Below are 26,865 nucleotides of genomic sequence, written 5' to 3' on the forward strand. Positions count from 1 at the left end.
AACGCCGTCTTCAAACTTGTCTCCAACACAGCTGTGTATGAGGACAAGAAGATCATTAGTACAAACTAAGATGATTAAACGCCAACTAGAATTGTCACAACGTGCATTTTGCTTCGGCCCTGCACTTTGATGGGAAAGAGACTTTCTGAAGTAATTCAGCCTTTTAATTATTGGAAACATAAGTTTTTTAAAAAATATATATCATTCAGGGGATAACTGTATCCAATTGTTACAGCAACTAAATACAGTTTACATCCTGAAATTGCTTTTCAACAGTTAATAACCGTAAATATTTATCAATTGATGTTAACATATAGGAAGGATGTTCAAAACAAGATTTATTTCCACCTGGAATCCTCTCTGACTGCTCACCATCTAATTGACAACGCATTTTAAAGATGTGTTTTGTTATGACTATGCACCATCGTGGTGACTATCCCTCGAGGTCGAGGATGATGGTCTTCGTTCCGTTGGTCTATTTATGGGCTCTCAAGTGGCTGATGAGTCCAATCTTGAACTGTACACCACATTGTTCCTTTGTATGGATCGAGTTCATTTTAAAGTTACTTTGTAACCAAAGTACATACGTATGTAACCTTGAGAATAAGTTTCTTGCAGGAAAAGGGAACATAGAACATTAAAAACACGAGAAAATCTGCAGATGCTGGAAATCCAGAGCAACACACACACAAAATGTCAGGCAGCGCCTATGGAACTGAGTGAACAGTCGATCGGTCCATGTTTCGGGCCAAGCCCGTGCTTCAGGAGTGTTGGAATATTACAGCACAGTACAGGGCCTACGGCCCATAATGTACTGTCGAAACAAAAGGGCCGCGACATTACTGCGCCAGCCACAGGGTTCAAATCCCGCTGCCGTCGGTGAGGAAATTGTGGGTTCTCCCCGTGACCGCGTGGTTTCCTCCGGAGTTCCGGATTCCTCCCGCATTCCAGAGATGTACGGGTTAGTAAGTTAATTGGATACATGGGTGTAATTGGGTGGTGCAGTGGGCCGAACGGCCTGTTACCGCGCTGTATCTCCAAATCAATAAAGGATACAATAAAGTAAAGACATCCGTTAGTCTTGCGAGACCATGGATCTGCGCCTGGAAAGTCTTCACTCTCCAGGGCGCAGGCCTGGGCAAGGTTGTATGGAAGACCAGCAGTTGCCCAGACTGCAAGTCTCCCCTCTCCATGATACCGATGTTGTCCAAGGGAAGGGCATTAGGACCCATACAGCTTGGCACCAGTGTCGTCGCAGAGCAACGTGTGGTTAAGTGCCTTGCTCAAGGACACAACACGTTGCCCCAGCTGGGGCTCGAACTCACGACCTTCAGGTCGCTAGTCCAATGCCTTAACCACTTGGCCACGTGCCCACACAAAGGATACAACAGTATGTTACGAAAAACATAAAGTCCAACAAACAAGCAATGTGCAAAAGGATACAAACTGCAAATAAAATATAATATCCATCTCAGCACAAGCAAAATGCTGGAGGAACCCAGCAGGTCAGGCAGCGTCTGTGGAAATGAATAAACAGCCTACATTTCGGGCCGAGACCCTTCATCGGGACTGGAAAGGAAGGGGGAAGGGGAAGGAGGAGATAATGCTGAGAACATGAGTTGTCAAGAGTCCTCGAAAGTGAGACTGCGAGTTGTGGAATCGGTTCAGTGTTGCAGTGAGTGAAGTTACTCACACTGGTTCAGGAGTCCGATGGTTGTAGGGTAATAACTATTCCTGAACATCCTGTCTGATGGTAACAGTGAGAAGGGAGCATGCCCTGGATTGTGAGGGTCTTTGAGGGTGGATGCTGCTTTCTTATTTTCATCGTTGTAAACAAGAACGCATTGCAATAACTGAAATGTATTTTCGCAGATTATCCATACTAGAATAAAAACGTTAGATAAGAATGTCAAAACCATCTGACATCGAAAGGAATAAAATAAGTGGATTCACGGGCATGACAGCTCTTCCACCCAAGCATGGTGAAGATATTGGATGGTTCAGTAAGGCTTAGTGCCGGACAAGCAACCCACCCAGTAAATTACATCCTTAATTCTTTGTTGATGTTCCTTTACCAGGTTATCGATTGAGGAAATTAAACACTCTCTTCCCTTTTGGTCTTCATCTTTTTATTGCACCGACTTTGTTGTGTGGGGTTTTCTTTATATGGGGTTTCCTTGTTTCGTGGCTGCCTGCGGGGGAGGGGGTGGACGAATCCCAGGGTTGTAACTGTATACATACTTTGATAATAAATATACTTTGAAACTTGAAGTTTGAAGTGTACACACTATCCCGAATATTCGATTTTTCTTCACAAGTTTTTCAACCATTTCAGTCATAAATTCAGTAATCATTCCACTGCAAAGCAACACATACAAACTGCTGGAGGAACTCTGCGGGTTAGACAGCATCTACGAAATGGATGAAACAGTCGACTGGGAAGGGGGGGGGTGGAGGAAAGTGAAAGGCTGGTGGGGAATAGAAGGGTGGGGGGGGAGAAAAAAATCTATTTCTCACTTATTTTTGAAAAGCTTTTAAAATGTGCCAATTTCTAGAAAACGTGCAGGATGTAGAAGTAAAAATAACTTCATACAAAATAACTTTATTACTATTAACTTTATTGATAAATAATTATTTTTATTTACTTTATTTATTAATGTATTTATGTCATTCATATAACTTGGGGCTGTTGGTTAAGAGACGCTTGGAATATTGTCCATGGACCCATAATGTGACAAGTACTCAGGCCAGACATACTATAGACGAAATACACGGAGAGCGGAAGGGCGAGGGACCTGCCCCTCTTCATTTAAAGAGTATATGATGGGCACCTTCCAGTTTGCAGCGTTTTTAATATTTTTATATTAACTGCAGACGCTGAACTTGCAGCTGGATGGCAATGGATTTAAGATCGTCGATTCTGTGCGCTGACTGTTAGGACAGTCATTGAAAGTGGGCATGCAGGTACAGCAGGCGGTGAAAAAGGCGAACGGTATGCTGGCATTTATAGCGAGAGGATTCGAGTACAGGAGCAGGGAGGTACTACTGCAGTTGTACAAGGCCTTGGTGAGACCACACCTGGAGTATTGTGTGCAGTTTTGGTCCCCTAATCTGAGGAAAGACATCTTTGCCATAGAGGGAGTACAAAGAAGGTTCACCAGATTGATTCCTGGGATGGCAGGTCTTTCATATGAAGAAAGACTGGATGAACTGGGCTTGTACTCGTTGGAATTTAGAAGATTGAGGGGGGATCTGATTGAAACGTATAAGATCCTAAAGGGATTGGACAGGCTAGATGCAGGAAGATTGTTCCCGATGTTGGGGAGGTCTAGAACGAGGGGTCACAGTTTGAGGATAGAGGGGAAGCCTTTTAGGACCGAGGTTAGGAAAAACTTCTTCACACAGAGAGTGGTGAATCTGTGGAATTCTCTGCCACAGCAAACTGTTGAGGCCAGTTCATTAGCTATGTTTAAAAGGAAGTTAGATATGGCCCTTGTGGCTACAGGGGTCAGGGGGTATGGAGGGAAGGCTGGGTTCTGAGTTGGATGATCAGCCATGATCATAATAAATGGCGGTGCAGGCTCGAAGGGCCGAATGGCCTACTCCTGCACCTATTTTCTATGTTTCTATGTTTCTAAACCAATAGTCGAGCTGGTATCATATAATATTGCCGCACAGAAACGGGCTTTTCGGTCCCTCAAGTCCATGCCGATCTATTATTCTGCCCTGACCCACCGGGACCATACCCCTCCCACCCACGTACCCATCCAAACTTCTCTTGAATGTTGAAATCAAATCCGCACCCACCCCTTCCTCTGGCAGCTCGTCCCACACTCTCACTGTCCTGAGTGAAGAGGTTTCCTCTCATGTTCTTCTGAACCTGTTCACCTTTCACCCTTAACCCATGACCTCTAGTTGTAGTTTCACCCAACCTTGGGGGGAAAGCCTGTTTGCGTTTACCACTTAATCTTTAATCCTCAATAATTAAAAAAAACACCGAATAATTACTCAAAGACAGGGCAACTGATGGCCGCATGAGTTAAGTTTATCCTAAAAGGCCAATTACACATGGTAAATCTCAACATTAAATGAACTCTGTTTCTAACGGTTATACTTGGACAACTGGTCACCTCCCAACAACCATGTCGAAGAATTGGGGCTGCGCTTTGCACAATTCGTTTTTCATATACTTATCGATGAGCATTAATTTGGAATGGTAGAGTAGGATTTGCGCATTCAGGATCGGTTTAATATCTCGGACGTGCTGTGTCGTGAAATTTGTTGTTTTGCGACAGCACTACGGTACAATACATTTTTAAAATACTATAAATAAGAAAATAAAGAAACACCGCAAAAGAGATTAGGTGAGTTCATAGACCATTCAGAAATCTGAGAGCGGAGGGGACGAAGTTGTTGCTGACACTTAATTTTTTTTTAAAAAACCTGTTACTAAAATGTAAAGTGAAATATAAAACCTCGTTTCACTTTACAAGTGCTCAGATTAAACATTTCCTCTTCCGAAGATGGTTATCTTCCAGTCAAATTAACTGATCCAGGTCTGGGACGAGGGACGAAGGAATTGACGGATGTGCAAGAGGCTGGCAACGGAGGAGCGCAGAGATCCTAGGATTGTGACGAAGAGGTAGAAGCTGAGCCCAAGGAAGGTTTTGAACACAAGAGGTTCTTTAATTACACCATATCAGGCTACATTCGTTTCCGTTGGAATTTTCCAAAGTATCAGCGTTTATACAATCAATTGAAATGGTCACCCCTGCTAATCATTAATAATATGGTGGGAGGGCGGAGGATGGTTACCAAGAAAATATCTCCAGTCCTCGAGGTTTGACGAGTCGTTTTGATGACCTAACAGAATAGAGTAGAACAGGGTCAACTTTCTGAACTCTACCAAACAAGTGTCAACTGATGTACACAAAGGCCAAATCAGTACAAACGAGGATTCGTGAGGGCTGTTAATGCAATTCGTCAGTTGGCATCGAGAATAAAAAGTTTTCCTAAACATGTATGTTTTCTGAAGTATCGATTTCAGTATTGAAATGTTTAAAAGACAAACACTGATCATTTGTTACAACCAGCTTCTTCCCTCCGCCGTCAGATTTCTGAACGGTCCATGGAACACTACCTCACTATTTTCGCGCTACTTTTTTAAAGTATACTTTCTATTGTAACTTATAGTATGTTGTGTATTACACAGTACCGCTGCCGCAAAACAACACGTTTCACTGCATGTCGGAGATAATAACCCTAACACTGATTCTAGTAACATGATTTGGTAAGTCAACCATCAGGCTCCTGAACCACGGGGGGATGAATTCATTCAGCTTCACTCACCGCATCGCTGAACTCTTCCCACAACCTAGCACTCTTCCTGATCCAGGTCTGGGACGACCTGAGGAAGCACTCGGGTCTTATGTTTTCGACATTTATTGTTTTATTTATATCTTTTCTCAGCTGAAGCTGGTAAAACCTGAGGTACGGGCATGGACAAGCACACTCAGTTCTCAATTGCTAGGAACTTTCGGACTATTCTAGTGGTGTTTAGTATTGTGTCTTTCTGGAGATTAACATGAATATTACTGTGTAGGTTTAATTGTATAATGCTATTGTGTAGTGCCTTTGGGACGATACCAGTTGTAGATATTACTATTGGGGTTTATTATTATTATTATCTCTTTTTGTATTTGCGCAGTTTGTTGTCTTTTGCACGCTGACTGCCCGTCCTGTTGGGTGCGGTCTTTCATTGTGTTTCTTGTATTAACTGTGAGTGCCCGCAGGAAAATGTACCTCAAGGTTACATATGTACCTTGATAATCAATTTACGCCAAGCTGTTTTAATTGTTTATAGGAGACTAGAAAACAAGCCTACTCCGCGAAGTTTGGAAGGATCCCAGTGACATATGTGCATTGAAGGTTTGTGAAGTGAAGAATTGTTTTGTCCCTATTGGTAATCTAATCTGTTGGTTTTCGCACACTTGGCTCTTGATATTGAGGATCAGCTCATAGCCGTGGGAGTTTGTACCAGTAGCCGGGCCTGAAGGCCATTTCCGCTGACAACCATTGTGCTCAGAGCTTGGTGCCACTCTGAATTAATTAACGGCGGAGATAAAGCCGGGACACGAGAGAGAGAACAAACGTCAGAGAACAAATAGAACAGAGTGCCCGAGGCTTGAACCAGTCAGCAACCAACAACTGGAGTGAGCAAATCAGCAAATCAGCTCGGACCGAGTAAACAGAGATCGGACGGGACGCTTCCAACCTCCAGAAAGCAATGGTTATTCAGGAGCACCTGGTACAGTAGACTCTTCAGTTTTTTTTCCGATGAAGTTTCCGTTCAGCTAGTTTGATATTTTGAAAACAGACTTGAGTTCCGGATTTAAATACCCATGCTACCTTTTGAAATCCATTCATTTAATGGGAGCTTTACCAATCGATTAAATTTCGTCTGATGAACCGATGTTTATTTTGTTGCGACAAGTATGTCGAAATGTAAATATGAGTACGTTTTTAAAAATTTACTTATTCTGATATATTAGACCATAAAACGTAGGAGCAGAATTAGGCCATTTGGCCCATCGAATCCGCTCCGACATTCATTCATAGCTGATCCCTCTCAACTTCATTTTCCTGTCCTCGCCGCGTAACTTTTAACGTTCTTACGAATCAAGAACCCATCAGCCTCTGTTTTAAATATACCCAATGACTTGCCCTTCACAGCCGTCTGTAGCAATGAATTCCACAGATTCACCACCCTCTGGCTAAAGAAATTCCTCCTTGTCTCTGTTCCAAATGGACGTCCCTCTATTGTGAGGCTGTGCCCTCTGATCCTAGACCCCCTCACCATAGGAAACACCCTCAAGGCCTTTCAATATTCCTTAGATTTCGGTGAGGTACACCCCCCCCCATTCTTCTAATCTCCAGTGAGTAGAGGCCAAAAACCATCAAACGCTCCTGATAGGTTAACCCTTCCGTTCCCATGATCGTTCTCGTCGGCTTCCTCTGAACCTTCTCCTTTCTTAGATAAGGCGCCGAGTGTTTTCCGTTATTTCTCGATAACATAGTGGGAGTTTTGTGATGAAACGACAATTAGCTATTTGTAAACATGGTTTCCTCAGAATAATTGGGAGGGGGGGGTTTGTAGGATTGATCTTGAAAGGTCGGCACAACATGGTGTGGGTCAAAGGGCCTGTAATGTTCTACGTTCTGCATGTTGATGCGGAATAATAATGTAATCGGATACTACAAAGAGGGCAGGCAATCGACTCCAGATGTGGTTTACCAACCCTTAAGGGGACCGCAGTCCAGCTGTGCGGTGGGAACGTCACCCAGTGACAACATTGAACAGCTTACTCGTTTTTAATGACCTGCAGGTCAGTTCTAAATAATCGCAAGGGCTCGAGAAACGCGTCAAGTTCAACATGAAATGGCGATGTTCGCTATTGAAAGGAAAAAGCCGCTACCCCTCAGTAGTAGTCTCGTTCAGAAGTGCATTTATATAAATAATCACCTCCTCCCCCTACCCCCATTCAGAGCCCCGAACAGAACTTCCAGCTGAGGCAACACTTCACCTGCGAACCTGCTGCGGTCTATTGTGCCCGGTGCTCCCGATGCGGCCTCCTCCGCATTGGTGAGACCCGTCGTAAAATTGGGGACCTCTTCGTCGAGCACCCTCGCTTCCTCCACCAAAAGCAAGACTTCCCGGTGGCCAGCATTTCACTTCCGATCCCGTACCCATCCATGGCCTCCTCTTGTGCCAAGATGAGGTCGCTCTCAGCGTGGAGGATCAACAGCCTGGGTACCCTGACGGCATGAATATCGAGTTCTCCTTTCGGTAAAAAAAATCGCTACCCTTCCCTCTTCTTCTATTCCCCACTCTGGCCTCTTATCTCTTCTCATCTGCCTATCACCTCCCCCTGGGTCCCCCCCTATGGTCCTAGCAGATTCCTTCCTACCCACCTGTCCTTACCTGTCACCTACCAGCTTGTCCTCCTCCCCCGCCCCCACCGTCGTTATTCCGGCTTCTTTCCCCCTTCCTTTCCAGTCCTGAAGAAGGGTCTCGGCCCCAAACGCCGACTGTTTACTGACTTCCGTAGATGCTGGCCGACCTGCTGAGTTCCTCCGGATCTCCAGCATCTGCAGAAGCTTTTTGTGTTTATATAAATGGTCAGATTTCCATTCCGAAAATGCACAGTGACACACTGCCCGCTCCTTTTTGTTACAACCCAAAGATGTACCGGTTGGCAGGTTAACTGGCCATTGTAACCCGTCGCGTGATTAGGCTGGGGTCAAGTTGGGGGATTGCTGGGCCGGTTCCGTCCGCACTGTATCTCAATAAAATTCTCCAATAGTTGCATACAGTACTATAATACTTCACATTAACCTGCAAATAGCAAGCCAGTTTCACGTTATTCAGTTGCAATTTAGAGTGACCAAGCTTATTATCAAAGTACTTATATATCACCATATACAACCCTGAGATTCATTTTCTTGCGGGCATTCGCAGTAAATACAAAGAAATACAATAGAATCAATGAAAATTGCACACAAAGACTTACAAATACTGCACCGGGGAATTTCACTGAGATCAGATAGCATCCAGGGGACAGGAGTAAACTGTCGATGATTCGTGCAGAGACCCTTTATCAAGGTCTTGGTCCAAAACGCCGACTGTTCATTCCTCTCCATAGATGCTGCCTGTTCTGAGTTCCTCCAGCATTTTGTGAGTGTTGCTCTGGATTTCCAGAACACCCGCAGAATCCCTTGTGTTCATGTTTAGATCTTTGTTAATTTTGTGTAATTATCTATGAGAATTTGAATATTAATAAAGCATAAGCGATGAGAACACACAAAGGGATTGAATCGAACGGTGCAACCGAATTTACCCTTTCTCTTTCCCTCACCTCCCCCTTGTCCTCCTCCTCCGCCCCTCTCTCCCATGGTCCACTCTCCTCTTATCAGATTCCTTCCTCTCCGGCGCCACCTACCACCTCCCAGCTTCCTACTTCATCTGCCTCCCCCACCCACCCATCTCCCCCTCACCTGGTCCTACCTATCACCTTCTAGTTCGTCCTCCTCCTTATTCTGAATTCTTCCCCTTTCCTTTCCAGTCCTGAGGAAGGGCCTCAGCTACTGCCCGGCTTGCCTAGTTTCCCCAGCATCTCGCGTGTGTTGTTCTGGACTTCCAGTGTTTTACTAAGGTCACTTATAATGTCCGCACCGTTTTTTTTTCTGCGCCGTTGCAATTTACTTGTGCATAACCGCTAGAGTTCATCGCATAGGGAACAATGGACATTATCATATCAAACTAACGGGTTATAATGTGTGGTACGCCGACTAGCTAAAAAAAGCTGGCCGGAAAGACAGGCGGGAGAAAGTCCCTTAGCCTGATCGCGTCTGATAGTCCCGTTTCCAACGTCGCTATAACTCAATGGAAACTCCAAACGCTAAGTGTATGCATTATAAAGAAAACTTTTAAAAAACGCGTAAAACGCTTATTAGACTCCAAAAGAGTACATCCAAAAGAAAGCATTGGAATTTAAGACATTCCCGTAAACATCCACTTGGTTGGTTTCGGATCAGCGCTCAGAACCACGTGTGAAATGCTCCCGACAAGAAAACACAAGAGATTCTGCAGATGGTGGAAATCCAGAGAGAAACACACAAACACCATCTCTCTCTATCTCTCTCACACACACACGCACAATGCTGCATCTTTGGAAAGAAGAATGGGGGGGGGGGATCTCATTGAGAAAAGGATATAACGCTAGGCTTGACAAGGATTTGGTCAGACCGCACAGGGAGAATTGTGAGCAGTTCTGGGCCCCTTATCTAAGAAAAGATTGGAGAGGGTCCAGAGGAGGTTTACAGAAATGATCACAAGAATGAAAGGGTTAATGTATGAGGAGTGTTTGATAGCTCTGAGTCTGTACTCACTGGAGTGTAAAAGAATGAAGATGGGGCTGGGATTTGGTTGGGATCTCTTTGGAACTATCGAATATTGAAAGGCCTAAATAGAGTGAAGGTGGAGAGAATGTTGCCTATAATTGGTGAGTCTAGAACCAGACAGTACTGCCTCAGAATAGAGGGACGTCCATTTAGAATGGAGATGAGGAGGAATCACTTTAGCCAGAGGGTAGTGAATCTGTGGAATTTATTTCCATAGATGACTGTATAGGCCAGGTCACTGGGTACATAATGTCTATAAAAAGTACCGTATTCATGCCCTTGGAAGTTTTCATGTTTTATTGTTTTACGACATTGAATCACAGTGGATTTCATCTGGCTTTTTTTTGACACTGATCAACATAAAAAGACTCTTTTGTGTCAAAGTGAAAACAGATCTCTGCAAAGTGATCTAAATTAATTAATTAAAATTGAACATAGAACAGTACAGCGCAGTACAGGCCCTTCAGCCCACAATGTTGTGCCGACCCTCAAACCCTGCCTCCCATATAACCCCTCCACCTTAAATTTCTCCATATACCTGTCTAGTAGTCTCTTAAACTTCACTAGTGTATCTGTCTCCACCACTGACTCAGGCAGTGCATTCCACGCATCAACCACTCTCTGAGTAAAAAACCTTCCTCTAATATCCCCCTTGAACTTCACACCCCTTACCTTAAAGCCATGTCCTCATGTATTGAGCGGTGGTGCCCTGGGGAAGAGGCACTGGCTATCCACTCTATCTATTCCTCTTATTATCTTGTACACCTCTATCATGTCTCCTCTCATAGAAACATAGAAACATAGAAAATAGGTGCAGGAGTAGGCCATTCGGCCCTTCGAGCCTGCACCGCCATTTATTATGATCATGGCTGATCATCCAACTCAGAACCCAGCCTTCCCTCCATACCCCCTGACCCCTGTAGCCACAAGGGCCATATCTAACTTCCTTTTAAACATAGCTAATGAACTGGCCTCAACAGTTTGCTGTGGCAGAGAATTCCACAGATTCACCACTCTCTGTGTGAAGAAGTTTTTCCTAACCTCGGTCCTAAAAGGCTTCCCCTCTATCCTCAAACTGTGACCCCTCGTTCTAGACCTCCCCAACATCGGGAACAATCTTCCTGCATCTAGCCTGTCCAATCCCTTTAGGATCTTATACGTTTCAATCAGATCCCCCCTCAATCTTCTAAATTCCAACGAGTACAAGCCCAGTTCATCCAGTCTTTCTTCATATGAAAGACCTGCCATCCCAGGAATCAATCTGGTGAACCTTCTTTGTACTCCCTCTATGGCAAAGATGTCTTTCCTCAGATTAGGGGACCAAAACTGCACACAATACTCCAGGTGTGGTCTCACCAAGGCCTTGTACAACTGCAGTAGTACCTCCCTGCTCCTGTACTCGAATCCTCTCGCTATAAATGCCAGCATACCGTTCGCCTTTTTCACCGCCTGCTGTACCTGCATGCCCACTTTCAATGACTGGTGTATAATGACACCCAGGTCTCGTTGCACCTCCCCTTTTCCTAATCGGCCACCATTCAGATAATAATCTGTTTTCCTATTTTTGCCACCAAAGTGGATAACTTCACATTTATCCACATTAAATTGCATCTGCCATGAGTTTGCCCACTCACCCAACCTATCCAAGTCACCCTGCATCCTCTTAGCATCCTCCTCACTGCTAACACTGCCACCCAGCTTCGTGTCATCCGCAAACTTGGAGATGCTGCATTTAATTCCCTCATCCAAGTCATTAATATATATTGTAAACAACTGGGGTCCCAGCACTGAGCCTTGCGGTACCCCACTAGTCACCGCCTGCCATTCTGAAAAGGTCCCGTTTATTCCCACTCTTTGCTTCCTGTCTGCTAACCAATTCTCCACCCACACCAATACCTTACCCCCAATACCGTGTGCTTTAAGTTTGCACACTAATCTCCTATGTGGGACCATGTCAAAAGCCTTTTGAAAATCCAAATATACCACATCCACTGGTTCTCCCCTATCCACTCTACTAGTTACATCCTCAAAAAATTCTATGAGATTCGTCAGACATGATTTTCCTTTCACAAATCCATGCTGACTTTGTCCGATCATTTCACCGCTTTCCAAATGTGCTGTTATCACATCCTTGATAACTGACTCCAGCAGTTTCCCCACCACCGACGTTAGGCTAACCGGCCTATAATTCCCCGGTTTCTCTCTCCCTCCTTTTTTAAAAAGTGGGGTTACATTAGCCACCCTCCAATCCTCAGGAACTAGTCCAGAATCTAACGAGTTTTGAAAAATTATCACTAATGCATCCACTATTTCTTGGGCCACTTCCTTAAGCACTCTGGGATGCAGACCATCTGGCCCTGGGGATTTATCTGCCTTCAATCCCTTCAATTTACCTAACACCACTTCCCTACTAACATGTATTTCGCTCAGTTCCTCCATCTCAGTGGACCCTCTGTCCCTTACTATTTCTGGAAGATTATTTATGTCCTCCTTAGTGAAGACAGAACCAAAGTAATTACTCATCCTCCTTCTCTCCAAAGAGTAAAGCCCTAGCTCCCTTAATCTCTGATCATAATGCATATTCTCTAAACCAGGCAGCATCCTGGTAAATCTCCTCTGTACCCTTTCCAATGCTTCCACATCCTTCCTATAGTGAGGAGACCAGAACTGGGCACATAATAAATAATTAATCCTGCATTATTTCTATATGTTACTACAAAGGGCTTTTTGCAAGTTCCAATTCTAATGCTCTGGAGAGCTCGGAAAATGGCCACTCTGCGACTCATTTGTTGTAGCATGTACTACTCATTACATTTGGACTCTGGGGGGGGGGGCGGTATTTCAGAAGTTTTTATAGGCATCCGTTGGTCTCGTGAGACCATGGATTTGTGCTTTGGAAGGTCTCCAGGGTGCAGGCCTGGGCAAGGTTGTATGGAAGACCAGCAGTTGCCCATGCTGCAAGTCTCCCCTCTCCATGCCACCGATGTTGTCCAAGGGAAGGGCATTAGGGCCCATACAGCTTGGCACCAGTGTTGTCGCAGAGCAATGTGTGGTTAAGTGCCTTGCTCAAGGACACAACACACTTCCTCAGCTGAGGCTCGAACTAGCAACCTTCAGATCACTAGACTGACGCCTTAACCACTTGACCATGCGCCAACACATTTCAGAAGTGAATCAGCCAAATATACCAGCAAAACTGAACAAGGAGTGTGCAACGTGATAGTTAGCAAGATGAAAGGTAAGAAATACAATGAAAAGTAAAATGGAAGAAAATCATAAGCATTATTAAGGCGCCTAAATATTGTTCAAAGTAAGTTTATTATCAAAGTATGTATGTATCGTATATGCCACCGAGCCTGACAAACAACCAATGTGCAAAAGAAGATGAACTGTGCAAATACAAAAACCATCATCTAGAGGGATTGAATTCAAGAGCAGGGAGGTAATGCTGCAACTATACAGGGTACTGGTGAGGCCACACCTGGAGTACTGTGTGCAGTTCTGGTCTCCTTACTTGACGAAGGATATACTGGCTTTGGAGGCAGTGCAGAGGAGGTTCACCAGGTTGATTCCAGGGATGAAGGGGTTCACCTATGAGGAGAAATTAAGTCACCTGGGATTATACTCTCTGGAATTCAGAAGAATGAGAGGGGATCTTACAGAAACATACAAAATTTTGAAAGGGATAGATAAGATAGTAGTAGGAAAGTTGTTTCCATTGGTAGGTGAGACTAGAACTCAAGATTGCCTCAAGATTCAGGGGATGAGCAGAAACTGTTTTTCCCAGAGAGGGGTGAATCTGTGGAATTCTCTGCCCAGGGAAACAGTTGAGGCTTCTTCGCTAAATGTATTTAAGATACAGTTAGATAGGTTCTTACATAGTAAAGGAATTAAGGGTTATGGGGAAAGGGCAGGTAGATGGAGTTGAGTTTACGGACAGATCAGCCATGATCTTATTGAATGGCAGGGCAGGCTCGATGGGCCGGATGGCCTACTCCTGCTCCTATTTCTCATGTTCTTATATAATAATAATAAATAAATCAATTATACTGAGAACACAAATTGTAGAGACCTTGAAAGTGAGTCTGTAGGTTATGGAATCAGTTCAGTTTTAGGGCGAGTGAAATTATGCACAATGGTTCAGGAGCCTGATGGCTGAGGGTAATAACCTGGTGGTGTGGAACCTAAGGCTCCTGTACCTCCGGCCCCATGGCAACAGTGAGAAAATGGCTCTATACAGAACCTGAAGGAATGCAAACCCTGAAAAGAGATTTTTCTCTTTGTTTTCTGCTTTTTTTGTACAAGTGTTTGCAGGGATTAGGGAAAAATGGAAAATGTACCTTTGTGATTAAGATATGGAGTATCTATTATCATTTCCATCGTCAATAGTATGTGTATATATTGTCACAAAATATCAAAAGCTATTACCGAGAAATATCCATCACTACATACAGAGCTTCATCTTAACACATGAGGAGCATTTCATGGCTTTGGGCCTGTACTCGCTGAAGTTTAGAAGAATTGAAACCTGATGAACATTGAAAGACTTAGATAGAGTGGATGTGGAGACGATGTTCCCTATGTGGGAGGAGTCCAGGACCAGAGGGCACAGTTTCAAAATTGAGGGATGTCCATTTAGAACTGGCTGGCTGGTGGCGTAGTGGCATCAGCGCCGGACTTCGGAGCGAAGGCTCCCGAGTTCGAATCCAGCCGGCTCCCTTGCACACTTTCCATCCGTGCTGGGTTGAGCATCAAGCTAGCAACCCAGCCTCGTAAAAATAAGAAAGCCTGCTAAAAAAACGCCGTCATGATAGCGTTCCAAAGACTCCACTCGGAGTTAAGAGCTTTCTTCTTCCATTTAGAACAGAGAGGAGGAGTTATTTCTTTAGCCAGAGGGTGGAGAATCTGTGGAATTCATCGCCACAGACAGCATGTCAAGACATTGAGTACATTTGAAACAGAGATTGATAGGTCTTTGTTTTAATTGGGGCACCAAAGATTACTGGGAAAAGGCTGGAGAATGGGGTTGATAAGGTTAATAAATCAGCTATTATGGAATGACAGAGCAGACTTGATGGGCTGAATGGCCCAATTCTGCTCCTACATCTAACCGTACAGCAGGTCTGATAGGTTTTTGCTTTTTTTAAACGAAGTACACAATTAGGCACCTTGCCTGTATAACAAACTCTGGATTTGAAATGTGACTTCTTTCCACGGTCGGACAAAGAGTTCTGTTGTTTGTTGAGGCTGCACTGGTTTGTTCCATACTGCTGATTGTGAATGAGAGATATTATCTCTGAGGTAGGCACGTTGCTGACCGTAGTTGTGCTTACATGATGTGTTGATAAGTACGTGTGCAGGAAGGTTACATGTCGACAAGTAGTGATCCCAATTCAACTTGCAGTGCTAATTTAATGCTAATGCTGTAATTTTATAAGATCACAAGATGAGAAGAGGCATTGATTGAACGGGAAGCCAGCACCTTTTTCCTCCAGAACAAGAGGGTGGGTCTCACCTATCACCTGCCAGCTTGTTCTCCTTCCCCTCCCACACTCTCTAATTCTCATTTCCTCCCCCTTCCTTTTCAGTCCTGATGAAGGGTATCAGCACGAAACCTCGAGTGTTCATTCCTCTCCACCGATCCTATTTGACCTAGGGCCCCTCCACCATTTGGTGTGTGTTCCTTTGGATCTCCAGCACCTGCAGAACCTCTTGTGTGGAGAATTTTGAGTTGGTGGGAGGAAAGCACATGCAGCGTGTCAAAGGCAGGTTCTTTTTTACAGAGAGTGATGGGTGTCAACCGTGCAACGGGCTGTCAGGAGTGGTGGTAGAGGCGGTACATTAGAGACATTTAAGAGACTCTTAGATAGTCACATGGATGATAGAAAAATGGAGGGTGATGTGGGAAGAAAGGATTAGATTGATCTTGGAGTAGGTTAAAAGGCTAGCACAACATCATGGGCCGGAGGGCCTGTACTGTGCTATTTAGTATTCCAAATGTGTCTGCTGCAAACCGATGTGATGGTGTGAGTGAAAATAAATGAAACTGTTTGAAATGCCTGTGTCTAGAATCCTTATTTTTAATGAGCTATAAACCAGTAGAGCATTGTTTTGGTTGGCCAAGCTGGTGATTGTTTTACTGTTGAGGTGTGTAAATGGTGGACACCCAAAAACTACAGAAAGTGTGCAAACTGCTGGAAAAACTAGACCGGAGACAGAACAAAGAGGAGTGACTAACCGGGCAGAGGGACAGGGTTAGCAGGAGAATTAGCATTCCCAACCTGTTCTGTTACACCAGTACAGTGGCCACTCAGTGCATCTTCAATGGTTTTCTGCTGCTGTAGCCCATCCGCTTCAAGGTCTGATGTGATGCACATTCAGGGACGCTCGTCTGCACACCGTTGTTCACAGAACTGTCACTCACTGTACCTGTGTTGTTTTTCACACCATTCTCTGTAAACAGCAGAGACTGTTGTGTGTGAAAATCCCAGGAGATCTGCAGTTTCTAAGTTACTCAAACAACCCTCTCTGGCACCAATAATCATTTCACGGTCAAAGTCACTTAGATCACATTTCTTCCCCATTCTGATGTTTGGTCTGAACAACAACTGGAGCGCAAGAAAGAATTTGTATAATGCCTACAAGATGGCTTTTTAGAGCAGCTTGTGGTTGAGCCCACTAGGGGATCAGCTATTCTGGATTGGGTATTGTGCAATTAGGGAGCTTAAGGTAAAAGAACCCTTAGGTGAGAGTGATAAAAAAAAACAGAATTCACCCTGCAGTTTGAGGTAGAAGGTAAAGTCAGAAGTATCAGTATTACAGTGGAGTAAATGGAATTACAGAGGCATGACAGAGGAGCTGGCCAAAGTTAATTGGAAGGGGACACTAGCAGGGATGACGGCAGAGCAGCGATGGCTGGAGTTTCTGGGAGCAGTTTGGAAGGTGCAGGATAGATACATCCCAACGAAGAAGATGCACTCTAAAGACAGCCTGACAAGGAAAGCTAACGCCAACATCAAAGCCAAAGAGAGGGTATACAATATAGCACAAATTAGTGGGAGGTTAGAGGATTGGGAAGTTTTGAAAACCAACAGAAGGCAACTAAAAAGTCATAAAGAGGAAAAAGACAGAATACAAAGTAAGCTAGCCAATAATGGTAAAGAGTCTATGAAGGTTCTTAGTCATCCAGGTTATTGTACATCAAGGCAACTGGACTTGCTGTGTTATCTAAAAGCTATTTCACTACGCATCTGAGAGGCTTCTTCAGTTCAGATCCTTGGTGAGTAGTTTTCTGGTTTATAAACTCTGTGAGTTGTTTAAAGATATAGCAATCACATGAGGGTCTTTAAGAGTCATAGAGGTAATGAGAGGGTCATTAGTGTTATCTGCATGAATGGAGATGTGAACTGTTGTGGAGACGCTGGGGTAGAGATGTTAGGACTGAATTGTATGTAGCTGATCGGTGGTGTCATACCCACCCTCTCTGTTCAGGGATGGGTTTTTCACTTTGACAAAGATGCCTTCTTTAACCCCTCTTTCAAAACACCTGCCCTCCCTGTCCAAAATGTGCACATTGTTATCATCAAAAGAATGTCCCTTGTTCTTCAGGTGTTGATATACAGCCAAGTCTTGACCTGAGGTGCTAGCCCTCCTATGTTAACCCTCAGGACAAGACTTGCTGTATATCTACACCTAAAGGACAAAGGACACTCCTTTGATGATAACAATGTGCACATCCTTTCAGAATCAGAATCAGAATCAGGTTTATTATCACCGGCAAGAGACGTGAAATTTGTTAACTTAGTAGCAGCAGTTCAATGCAATACATAATCTAGCAGAGAAAAAAATAAATAAAATTTAAAAGAATAATAATAAATAAACAAGTAAACCAGTTATGTATATTGAATAGATTTTAACAAACGTGCCAAAACAGAAATACTGTATGTTTAAAAAAAGTGTGGTACTGTCCAAAGGTTCAATGTCCATTTAGGAATCAGATGGCAGAGGGGAAGAAGCTGTTCCTGAATCGCTGAGTGTGTGTCTTCAGGCTTCTGTACCTCCTTCCTGATGGTAACAGTGAGAAAAGGGCATGCCCTGGGTGCTTAATAATGGACGCTGCCTTTCTGAGACACCGCTCCCTGAAGATGTCTGTGTACTTTGTAGGGTAGTGCCCAAGATGGAGCTGGCTAGATTTACAACCCTCTTCAGCTTCTTTCAGTCCTGTGCAGTAGCCCCTCCATACCAGACAGTGATGCAGTCTGTCAGAATGCTCTCCATGGTACAATTATAGAAGTTTTTGAGTGTATTTGTTGACATGCCAAAGCTCTTCAAACTCCTAATAAAGTATAGCCGCTGTCTTGCCTTCTTTATAACTACATCGGTATGTTGGGACCAGGTTAGATCCTCAGTCATCTTGACATCCAAGAACTTGAAGCTGCTCACTCTCTCCACTTCTGATCCCTCTATGAGGATTGGTATGTGTTCCTTCGTCTTACCCTTCCTGAAGTCCACAATCAGCTCTTTCGTCTTACTGACATTGAGTGCCAGGTTGTTGCTGTGACACCACTCCATTAGCTGGCATATCTCACTCCTGTTCGCCCTCTCATCACCATCTGAGATTCTACCAACTATGGTTGTATCGTCAGCAAATTTATAGCTGGTATTTGAGCTACACAGTCATGTGTATACAGAGAGTAGAGCAGTGGGCTATGCACACACCCCTGAGGTGTGCTAGTGTTAATCGTCAGCGAGGAGGATATGTTATCACCAATCCACATAGATTGTTGGGAAGTCAAGGATCCAATTGCAGAGGGAGGTACAGAGGCCCAGGTTCTGCAACTTCTCAATCAGGACTGTGAGAATGATGGTATTAAATGGTGAGCTATAGTCGATGAACAGCATTCTGATGTAGGTGCTTGTGTTGTCCAGGTGGTCTAAAGCCATGTAGAGAGCCATTATCTTTCTTAGATAAGGGGCCCAAAACTGCTCACAATACTCTGGCGTCTCCACAACAGTTCACACCTCCATTAATGCAACGATAAGACTAATGACCCTCTCATCACCTCTATGGCTCTTAATGACCCTTATGTGATTGCTATCCTCTTAAGCAACTCATAGAGTTTATAAACCAGTAAACTACCCACCGTGGATTGGAACTGAGGAAGCCTCTTGGATGAGTGGTGATGGGTTTTCTAGACAACACAGCCAGTCTAGTTGCCTTGATTTACCACTGCTTGATAAATGTTAAAGAGGATACCAAAATTTTCTTCAAATATATATATATATATACACACACACACATACATACATACATAGTGAAAGAGAGGTGAGGGTAGATATTGGACTGCTGGAAAATGATACTGGAGAAGTAGTAACGGGGGACAAGAAAATGGTGGATGAGCTGAATAATTACTTTTCATCAGTTTTCATTGTGGAAGACACTAGCAGTATTCTGGAAGTTCAGAAGTGTCAGGGTGCAGAAATATGTGATGTGTGATCCCATGTGCAGGATTTCCCTAAATGTTAAGTTGCAGGTTGAGCTGGTGGTGAGGAAGGCAATGGCAATGTTAGCATTCATTTTGTGAGGACTGGAATATAAAAGTGAGGATGTAATTTGAGGTTTTGTAAGGCACTGGTGAGATCTCACTTGTGAGCAGCTTTGGGCACTGTTTCCAAGAAAGGATGTGCTGACATTGGAGAGGGCTTAAAGGAGGTTCACAAAAATGATTCTGGGATTGAAAGGCTTATCATATGAGTAGTGTTTGCTAGCTCAGGGCCTGTACTCTGGAATTCAGAGGAATGGGGAGGGGTCCCATTGAATGTTGAAACTCCTCAATGGAGTGGACGTGGTGAGGATGCTTCCTATAGATGGGGAAGTCTAAGACCAGAGGACACAGTCTTGGAATAGAGGGATGTCCTTTCTGAACAGAGGTTTAGCCAAACAGTGGTGAATCAGTGGAATTTGTTGTCACAGGTGGCTGGGGAGGCCACGTCATTGTGTATTTTGAAGGCAGAGGTTGATAGATTCTTGAATGATCAGGGTATGAAGAGATATGGAGAGAATGCTGGAGATTAGGGCTGAGGGAAATAGATCAGCCATGATGAAATAGCAGAGCAGACTCGATGGGCCAAATGACCTAATTCTGCTCCTAGTGGAAAGGATGTTTCCAGTAACACACATCAAAGTTGCTGGTGAACGCAGCAGGCCAGGCAGCATCTCTAGGAAGAGGTGCAGTCGACATTTCAGGCCGAGACCCTTCGTCAGGATGAAGGGTCTCAGCCTGAAATGTCGACTGCACCTCTTCCTAGAGATGCTGCCTGGCCTGCTGCGTTCACCAGCAACGTTGATGTATGTTGCTTGAATTTCCAGCATCTGCAGAATTCCTGTTGTTTAGGATGTTTCCAGTAGTGGGTTAGTCCAGGACCAGAAGGCCCAGCCTCAGGAAAAATCCCCACTTAGAATGGGGATGAAGAGGAATGGCAGTGGTAACAAGTCATTGGGTATATTTAAAGTGGAGGTTGATAGGTTCTTGATTTGTCAGGGCATCAAGGCTTTCAGAGAGAAGGCAGGAGAATGGGGTTGAGAGGGATAATAAATCAGCCATCTTGATTCTGCCCCTACAGTATGCCTTGTGGTCTTATGAAGCCTATTGGATACTGAAAGGCCTAGGTAGAGTGGCCGTAGAGAGGATATTTCCAACACAGGGGAAGTCTAGGAGCAGAGTGTATAGCCTCAGAATAGAAGAACATGCATTTACAACGGATGAAGAGGAATTCCATTAGTCAGAGGGCAGTAAATCTATGGAATGTGAGTGGAAACCAGAGCACCCGGAGGAAACCCTTGTGGTCATGGGAAGAATGTACAGATTCCTAACAGGCAGTGGCGGGAATCAAACCCTGATCTTACAAAAAGCAATCACGCTAATTGCTTGGGCCGTGCCAAATTGCTGGCTTTCGCACGTGTTGTTGTCATATTCTATGCACATTATTGTGCAGGCCCTACAAATCGATTCTGAGGCATACTGTGACCAAATGGCTTTGCGCTCCTTGGCTGCCAGCAACTATCTGACCTCATACAAATCAATACCAGTATTGTAGCGAAGCACTCCTCTGTTCCAGTCACTAGGACAATCAATACCAGTATTATAGTGAAGAACTCCTCTGTTCCAGTCACTAGGACAAACCAAAGGCAGTGCTGAGTAACAACATGAAACTCTAGTGAGGAAAACAGACCCACACTTGTGTTAAAAGTAATGCTGTGGGACAAAGATAGTCAGAGCAGTTTGTCAGCACAGTGAAACAGTGTTCCCATTTCCCACACAGGTCCGGAACACCTTCAATACAGAGAAAATTTACATGGATGTTGCTGGACCATGACCTGAGTTACAGGGAAAGGTTGAATCGGCTAGGGCTTCATTCCCTGGAGAGAAGGAGAATAAGGGGAGATTTGATAGAGGTGGTTTTAGTTTTAATAGACCTGTAGTGTTTTCTAGAAGGGAGCTATTGAAAAAGGCAGTTTTCAGGGTAGGTAGTGTCTACAGTAATTTTTTCCTGCCCATTTCTTTGTCCTGGAGTTGTAGAAGTCAGGCAGTGATGGTAGACTGCAGCCAGTGACCTTTTCTGGTGACCTGTCAGCTCACTGTAGTTTTTTTGTGTATTGTAAGAGGATGCTGCACCAAACCAGGCCGTAAAGGCTGATGTGAGGATGCTGTCTGTGATGGCAGTGTAGAATTGTAGCAGGATGTACTGGGGAGATGCCATTTTACCAACTCCGCAAGTACATCCTCAGCCAAGCCTTTTTGTTAGTGAAGGAGATATTGTCCCAAGGCCCAGGAACCTGAATGTTGAAAAGGTGCTAACTGTAGAGTTGTTGACATTGAGTGGGTGGATAGGAGTCACATTCCTCCTGAAGTTGATGCGTATCTCCACTGTTCAAGTTGTTGTGACGCTACTAGGTCATGAGCTTGTCTACTTCCTGGCAGTATTTGGATTTGTCACCTCTGGTGATTAGTCCGATAACAGTGGTGTAATTTGCAAACTTTATCAATTTAACAGGTGGATCACTAAAGGTAGCATGAGGACCATAAGATATGGGAGCAGAATTAGGCCATTTGGCCCATCGAGTCTGCTCCACCATTTCATCATGGCTGATCCATTATCCCTCTCGGCCCCAATCGTTTACCTTCTCCCCATATCCCTTCATGCCCTGATCAGCCAAGAATCTATCAATCTCTGTCTTAAATATACCCAATCACTTGGCCTCCACAGCTACCTGTGGCAAAGAATACCACAGATTCGCCATTCTCTGGCTAAAGAAATTCCTCCAAATCTCTGTTCTAAAAGGACACCCCTCTGTGTCTGTGTCCTTTGGTCTTAGACTCTCCCACCATATGAAAAGTCCTCTCCACATCCACTCTATTGAAGCCTTTCAACATTTCATTACTTTTCAATGAGGTCACCCCTCATTCTTCTGAATTCCAGTGAGTAAAGGCCCGGAACCATCAAATACTCTTCATATGACAAGCCTTTAAATCCCAGAATCATTTTTGAGAACCTCCTTTAAGCCCTCTCCAAAGTGCACATCCTTTCTTTGGCAAGGGACCGAAAGCCCCAAGCAATACTCCAGGCAATACTCCAGGCAATACTCCAAGCAATACTCCAAGCAATACTCCAAGCAATACTCCAGGCAATACTCCAGGCAAGGCCTCACCAGTGCTTTATAAAGCCCCGGCATTACATCTTTGCTTTTATATTTTAGTCCTCTTGAAATTTATGCTAACATCATGGATGTTCATAAAGGGCAAATGGAGCTTCCAAGCAGCATGTCCAGACAGACTCCATCATGGACTGATAGGTGACACGTCCCAGACAGCACCCAGATGATGAAAGATGTCTGTGGAGAAATGTTGCCAACTGGCACATTCCAGGCTGCAGGAGCATGTGCTGAGGGGCACAGCCAAGCTTGGTTGCAGCCTCTGCAAGGGTTCAGTGGGGAAGGACCCATGATATAGGTGTCTTCCACTACTGAAGATGGAGGGGCTGGATTGGGCGAAGAAGACCCTCGTTTAGTGTATTAGTTAGTACTCCACCCCAGGGGGCCACATGAGAGACAGCAGTGCTATTGATGTGCAGGAATGTAATTGAACAGGATGGAAAGCATTGACTATGAATGTAAAAATGAGAAGTCGGTGCACAGTTTCTTGTAAAGATTTAAAAAGTTCTGAATAATACTTATTTTGATATTAAAAAGTCTGCTTGATTACCACCCAATCAAACACTTTAAACAATCAGGTGATACGTGCGAGAGGTAAAGAGCTGAAGGAAAAAGAATTGAACGGAAGAGAAGAATTGACCATGGGAAAAGAGGAGCAGTGGGCACCACAGAACCTTTTTACTCCTTGATTTATCCTTCCCTTATCTTCATTCCTCATCCCACACCCACCCACCCACCTTCCTCCTCACATGGTCTCATCTATCACCTGAGACAGTTGACTCAGCCAACCAGAAAAGTTTTCCTTTACCCCCACACCTGTACGTCTTTGGAATGCGACCCAATGCAACCCTCAATTTAACCCTAACCTAATCCTCTAACTTTCCACTCATTTTTGCTAGACTGTATGTCCTCTCTTTTCCTTTTATGCTGTCTTTGCCTTCCCTTGTCAGCATTGTTGCCTCATCCTCCCTTTAGAATACTTACTCATCTTTGAGACGTATCCATCCTGTGCATTCCAAAATGCTGCCAGAAACTCTCATATTGATTATTCCTGCCCTTGAAAAAAAGTCCCTGTTGCACCCCGGTGACCCGGTGACCTGCTGACCCTGTGATCTCTGTATCAGGGGCTGATGTTAGGCTGTCTTTAAAGAGGATGAACCCTCGCAAGGCGGAAGGTCCTGATGGAGTACCTGGTAAGGCCCTGAAAACTTGTGCTAACCAACTGGCAGGAGTATTCAAGGACATTTTCAACTTCTCACTGCTACGGGCGGAAGTTCCCACTTGCTTCAAAAAGGCAACAATTATACCAGTGCCAGAGAAAAATAATGTGAGCTGCCTTAAAGACTACCTATCGCCCAGCGCACACATCTGCAGTGATGAAATGCTTTGAGAGATTGGTCATAACTAGACTGAACCTCTGCCTCAGCAAGCACATGGACCTACTGCAATAGGTCAATGGCAGATGCAATCTCAATGGCTCTTCACCTGGCTTTAAACCACCTGACAACACAAACACCTATGTCAGGATGCTGTTCATCAACTCAGCATTTAATACCATCATTCCCACAATCCTGACAGAACCTGGGCCTCTGTACCTCTCTCTGCAATTGGATCCTCAACTTCCTAACCAGAAGACCACAAGCTGTGCAGATTGGTGATAACATCTCTTCCTCGCTGACAATCAACACTGGCACACCTCAGAGGTGTGTGCTTAGCCCACTGCTCTACTCACTCTATACCTATGACTGTGTGGCTAGGCATAGCTCAAATACCATCTATAAATTTGCTGATGATACAACCATTGTTGGTAGAATTTCAGATGGTGATGAGAGGGCGTACAGGAGCGAGATATGCCAACTAGTGGAGTGGTGTCACAGCAACAACCTGGCACTCAATGTCAGTAAGATGAAGGAGCTGATTGTGGACTTCAGGAAGGGTAAGATGAAGGAATACATACCAATCCTCATAGAGGGATCAGAAGTGGAGAGAGTGAGCAGCTTCAAGTTCCTGGGTGTCAAGATCTCTGAGGATCTAACCTGGTCCCAACATATCGATGTAGTCATAAAGAAGGCAAGACGGCGACTGTACTTCATTAGGAGTTTGAAGAGATTTGGCATGTCAACAAATACACTCAAAAACTTCTATAGATATACCATGGAGAGCATTCTGACAGGCTGCATCACTGTCTGGTATGGGTGGAGGGCTATCCTCATAAGTCATGCTCTCTAATGCAATCAGCATCCTAGTAAACCCTTCATTCTTCAATAAATGCCAACAAATACATTCAGGCTCACACATAGAAGATGGTACTTACATAAAACCACAGGAATTACTGCCACTTTTACACAGAATTAAGCAGCAGCCTTAAAGAGAAAAGTAAGAATTAACTGAATTAACAACTCTCCTACTGTGGTGTTTTTTAAATATTGTGAAGATAGTAGAACAGATAACATAACATTATTAGAATCAGAATCAGGTTTAATATCATAAGACCATATGATATAGGAGCAGAAGTAGGCCATTTGGCCCATTGAGTCCACTCCACCATTCTTTCATGGGCTGATCCAATTCTTCCAGTCATTCCCACTCCCCTGACTTCACCCCATACCCTTTGATGCCCTGGCTAATCAAGAACCTATCTATCTCTGCCTTAAATACACCCAATGACTTGGCCTCCACAGCCGCTCGTGGCAACAAATTCCACAGATTTACCATCCTCTGACTAAAGTAATTTCTCTGCATCTCTCTTCTAAATGGACAACCTTCAATCTTGAAGTCATGCCCTCTTGTCCTAGACTCCCCTACCATGGGAAATAACTTTGCCATATCTAATCTGTTCAGGTCTTTTAACATTCAGAATGTTTCTATGAGATCCCCCTTCATTCTCCTAAACTCCAGGGAATACAGCCCAAGAGCTGCCTGACGTTCCTCATACGGTAACATAGTAGGCATAGTCATAGTCATACTTTATTGATCCTGGGGGAAACTGGTTTTCGTTACAGTTGCACCATAAATAATATATAGTAATAGAACCATAACTAGTTAAATAGTAATATGTAAATTATGCCAGTAAATTATGAAATAAGTCCAGGACCAGCCTATCGGCTCAGGGTGTCTGACCTTCCAAGGGAGGAGTTGTAAAGTTTGATGGCCACAGGCAGGAATGACTTCCTATGATGCTCTGTGCTGCATCTCGGAAGAAAGAGTCTCTGGCTGAATGTACTCCTGTGCCCAACCAGTACATTATGTAGTGGATGGGAGACACTGACCAAGATGGCATGCAACTTAGACAGCATCCTCTTTTCAGACACCACCGTCAGAGAGTCCAGTTCCATCCCTACAACATCACTGGCCTTACGAATGAGTTTGTTGATTCTGTTGGTGTCTGCTACCCTCAGCCTGCTGCCCCAGCACACAACAGCAAACATGATCGCACTGGCCACCACAGACTCGTAGGACATCCTCAGCTTCGTCCGCAGATGTTAAAGGACCTCAGTCTCCTCAGGAAATAGAGACGGCTCTGACCCTTCTTGTAGGCAGTCTCAGTGTTCTTAGACCAGTCCAGTTTATTATCAATTCGTATCCCCAGGGATTTGTAATCCTCCATCATGTCCACACTGACCCCCTGGATGGAAACAGGGGTCACCGGTACCTTAGCTCTCCTCAGGTCTACCACCAGCTCCTTAGTCTTTTTCACATTAAGCTGCAGATAATTCTGCTGACACCATGTGACAAAGTTTCCTACCTTAGACCTGTACTCAACCTCATCTCCCTTGCTGATGCATCCAACTATGGCAGAGTCATCCGAAAACTTCTGAAGGTGACAAGACTCTGTGCAGTAGTTGAAGTCCGAGGTGTAAATGGTGAAGAGAAAGGGAGACAAGACAGTCCCTTGTGGAGCCCCAGTGCTGCTGATCACTCTGTTGGACACACAGTGTTGCAAGCACATGTACTGTGGTCTGCCAGTCAGATAATCAAGAATCCATGATACCAGGGAAGCATCCACCTGCATCGCTGTCAGCTTCTCCCCCAGCGGAGCAGGGCGGATGGTGTTGAATGCACTGGAGAAGTCAAAAAACATGACCCTCACAGTGCTCGCTGGCTTGTCCGGGTGGGCGTAGACATGGTTCAGCAGGTAGACGATGGCATCCTCAACTCCTAGTCAGGGCTGGTAGGCGAACTGGAGGGGATCT

The 26,865-nt window shown here is 44.4% G+C and overlaps 1 protein-coding gene across 3 annotated transcripts in view; it reads left to right on the forward strand.

The window, feature by feature from the left end:
- The first annotated feature begins 4,904 nt into the window (after positions 1 to 4,904).
- enpp2 (ectonucleotide pyrophosphatase/phosphodiesterase 2) overlaps positions 4,905 to 26,865 on the forward strand; it is a 167,183-nt gene continuing 145,222 nt past the window's right edge. Inside the window, exons 1-2 of one of the 3 annotated variants that reach the window (XM_063067070.1) lie at positions 4,905 to 5,020; positions 5,864 to 6,307. In XM_063067070.1, the coding sequence (XP_062923140.1) occupies positions 6,287 to 6,307 (21 nt within the window). In that variant the 5' untranslated portion in view covers positions 4,905 to 5,020; positions 5,864 to 6,286. Of the gene's footprint in view, positions 5,021 to 5,127; positions 5,291 to 5,863; positions 6,308 to 26,865 lie in introns of those variants that run through there. The other 2 variants (XM_063067065.1, XM_063067095.1) reach the window with 2 other exon arrangements.

This window comes from Mobula hypostoma, chromosome 1, assembly GCF_963921235.1.
Source record: "Mobula hypostoma chromosome 1, sMobHyp1.1, whole genome shotgun sequence".
Classification (NCBI taxonomy): domain Eukaryota; kingdom Metazoa; phylum Chordata; class Chondrichthyes; order Myliobatiformes; family Myliobatidae; genus Mobula; species Mobula hypostoma.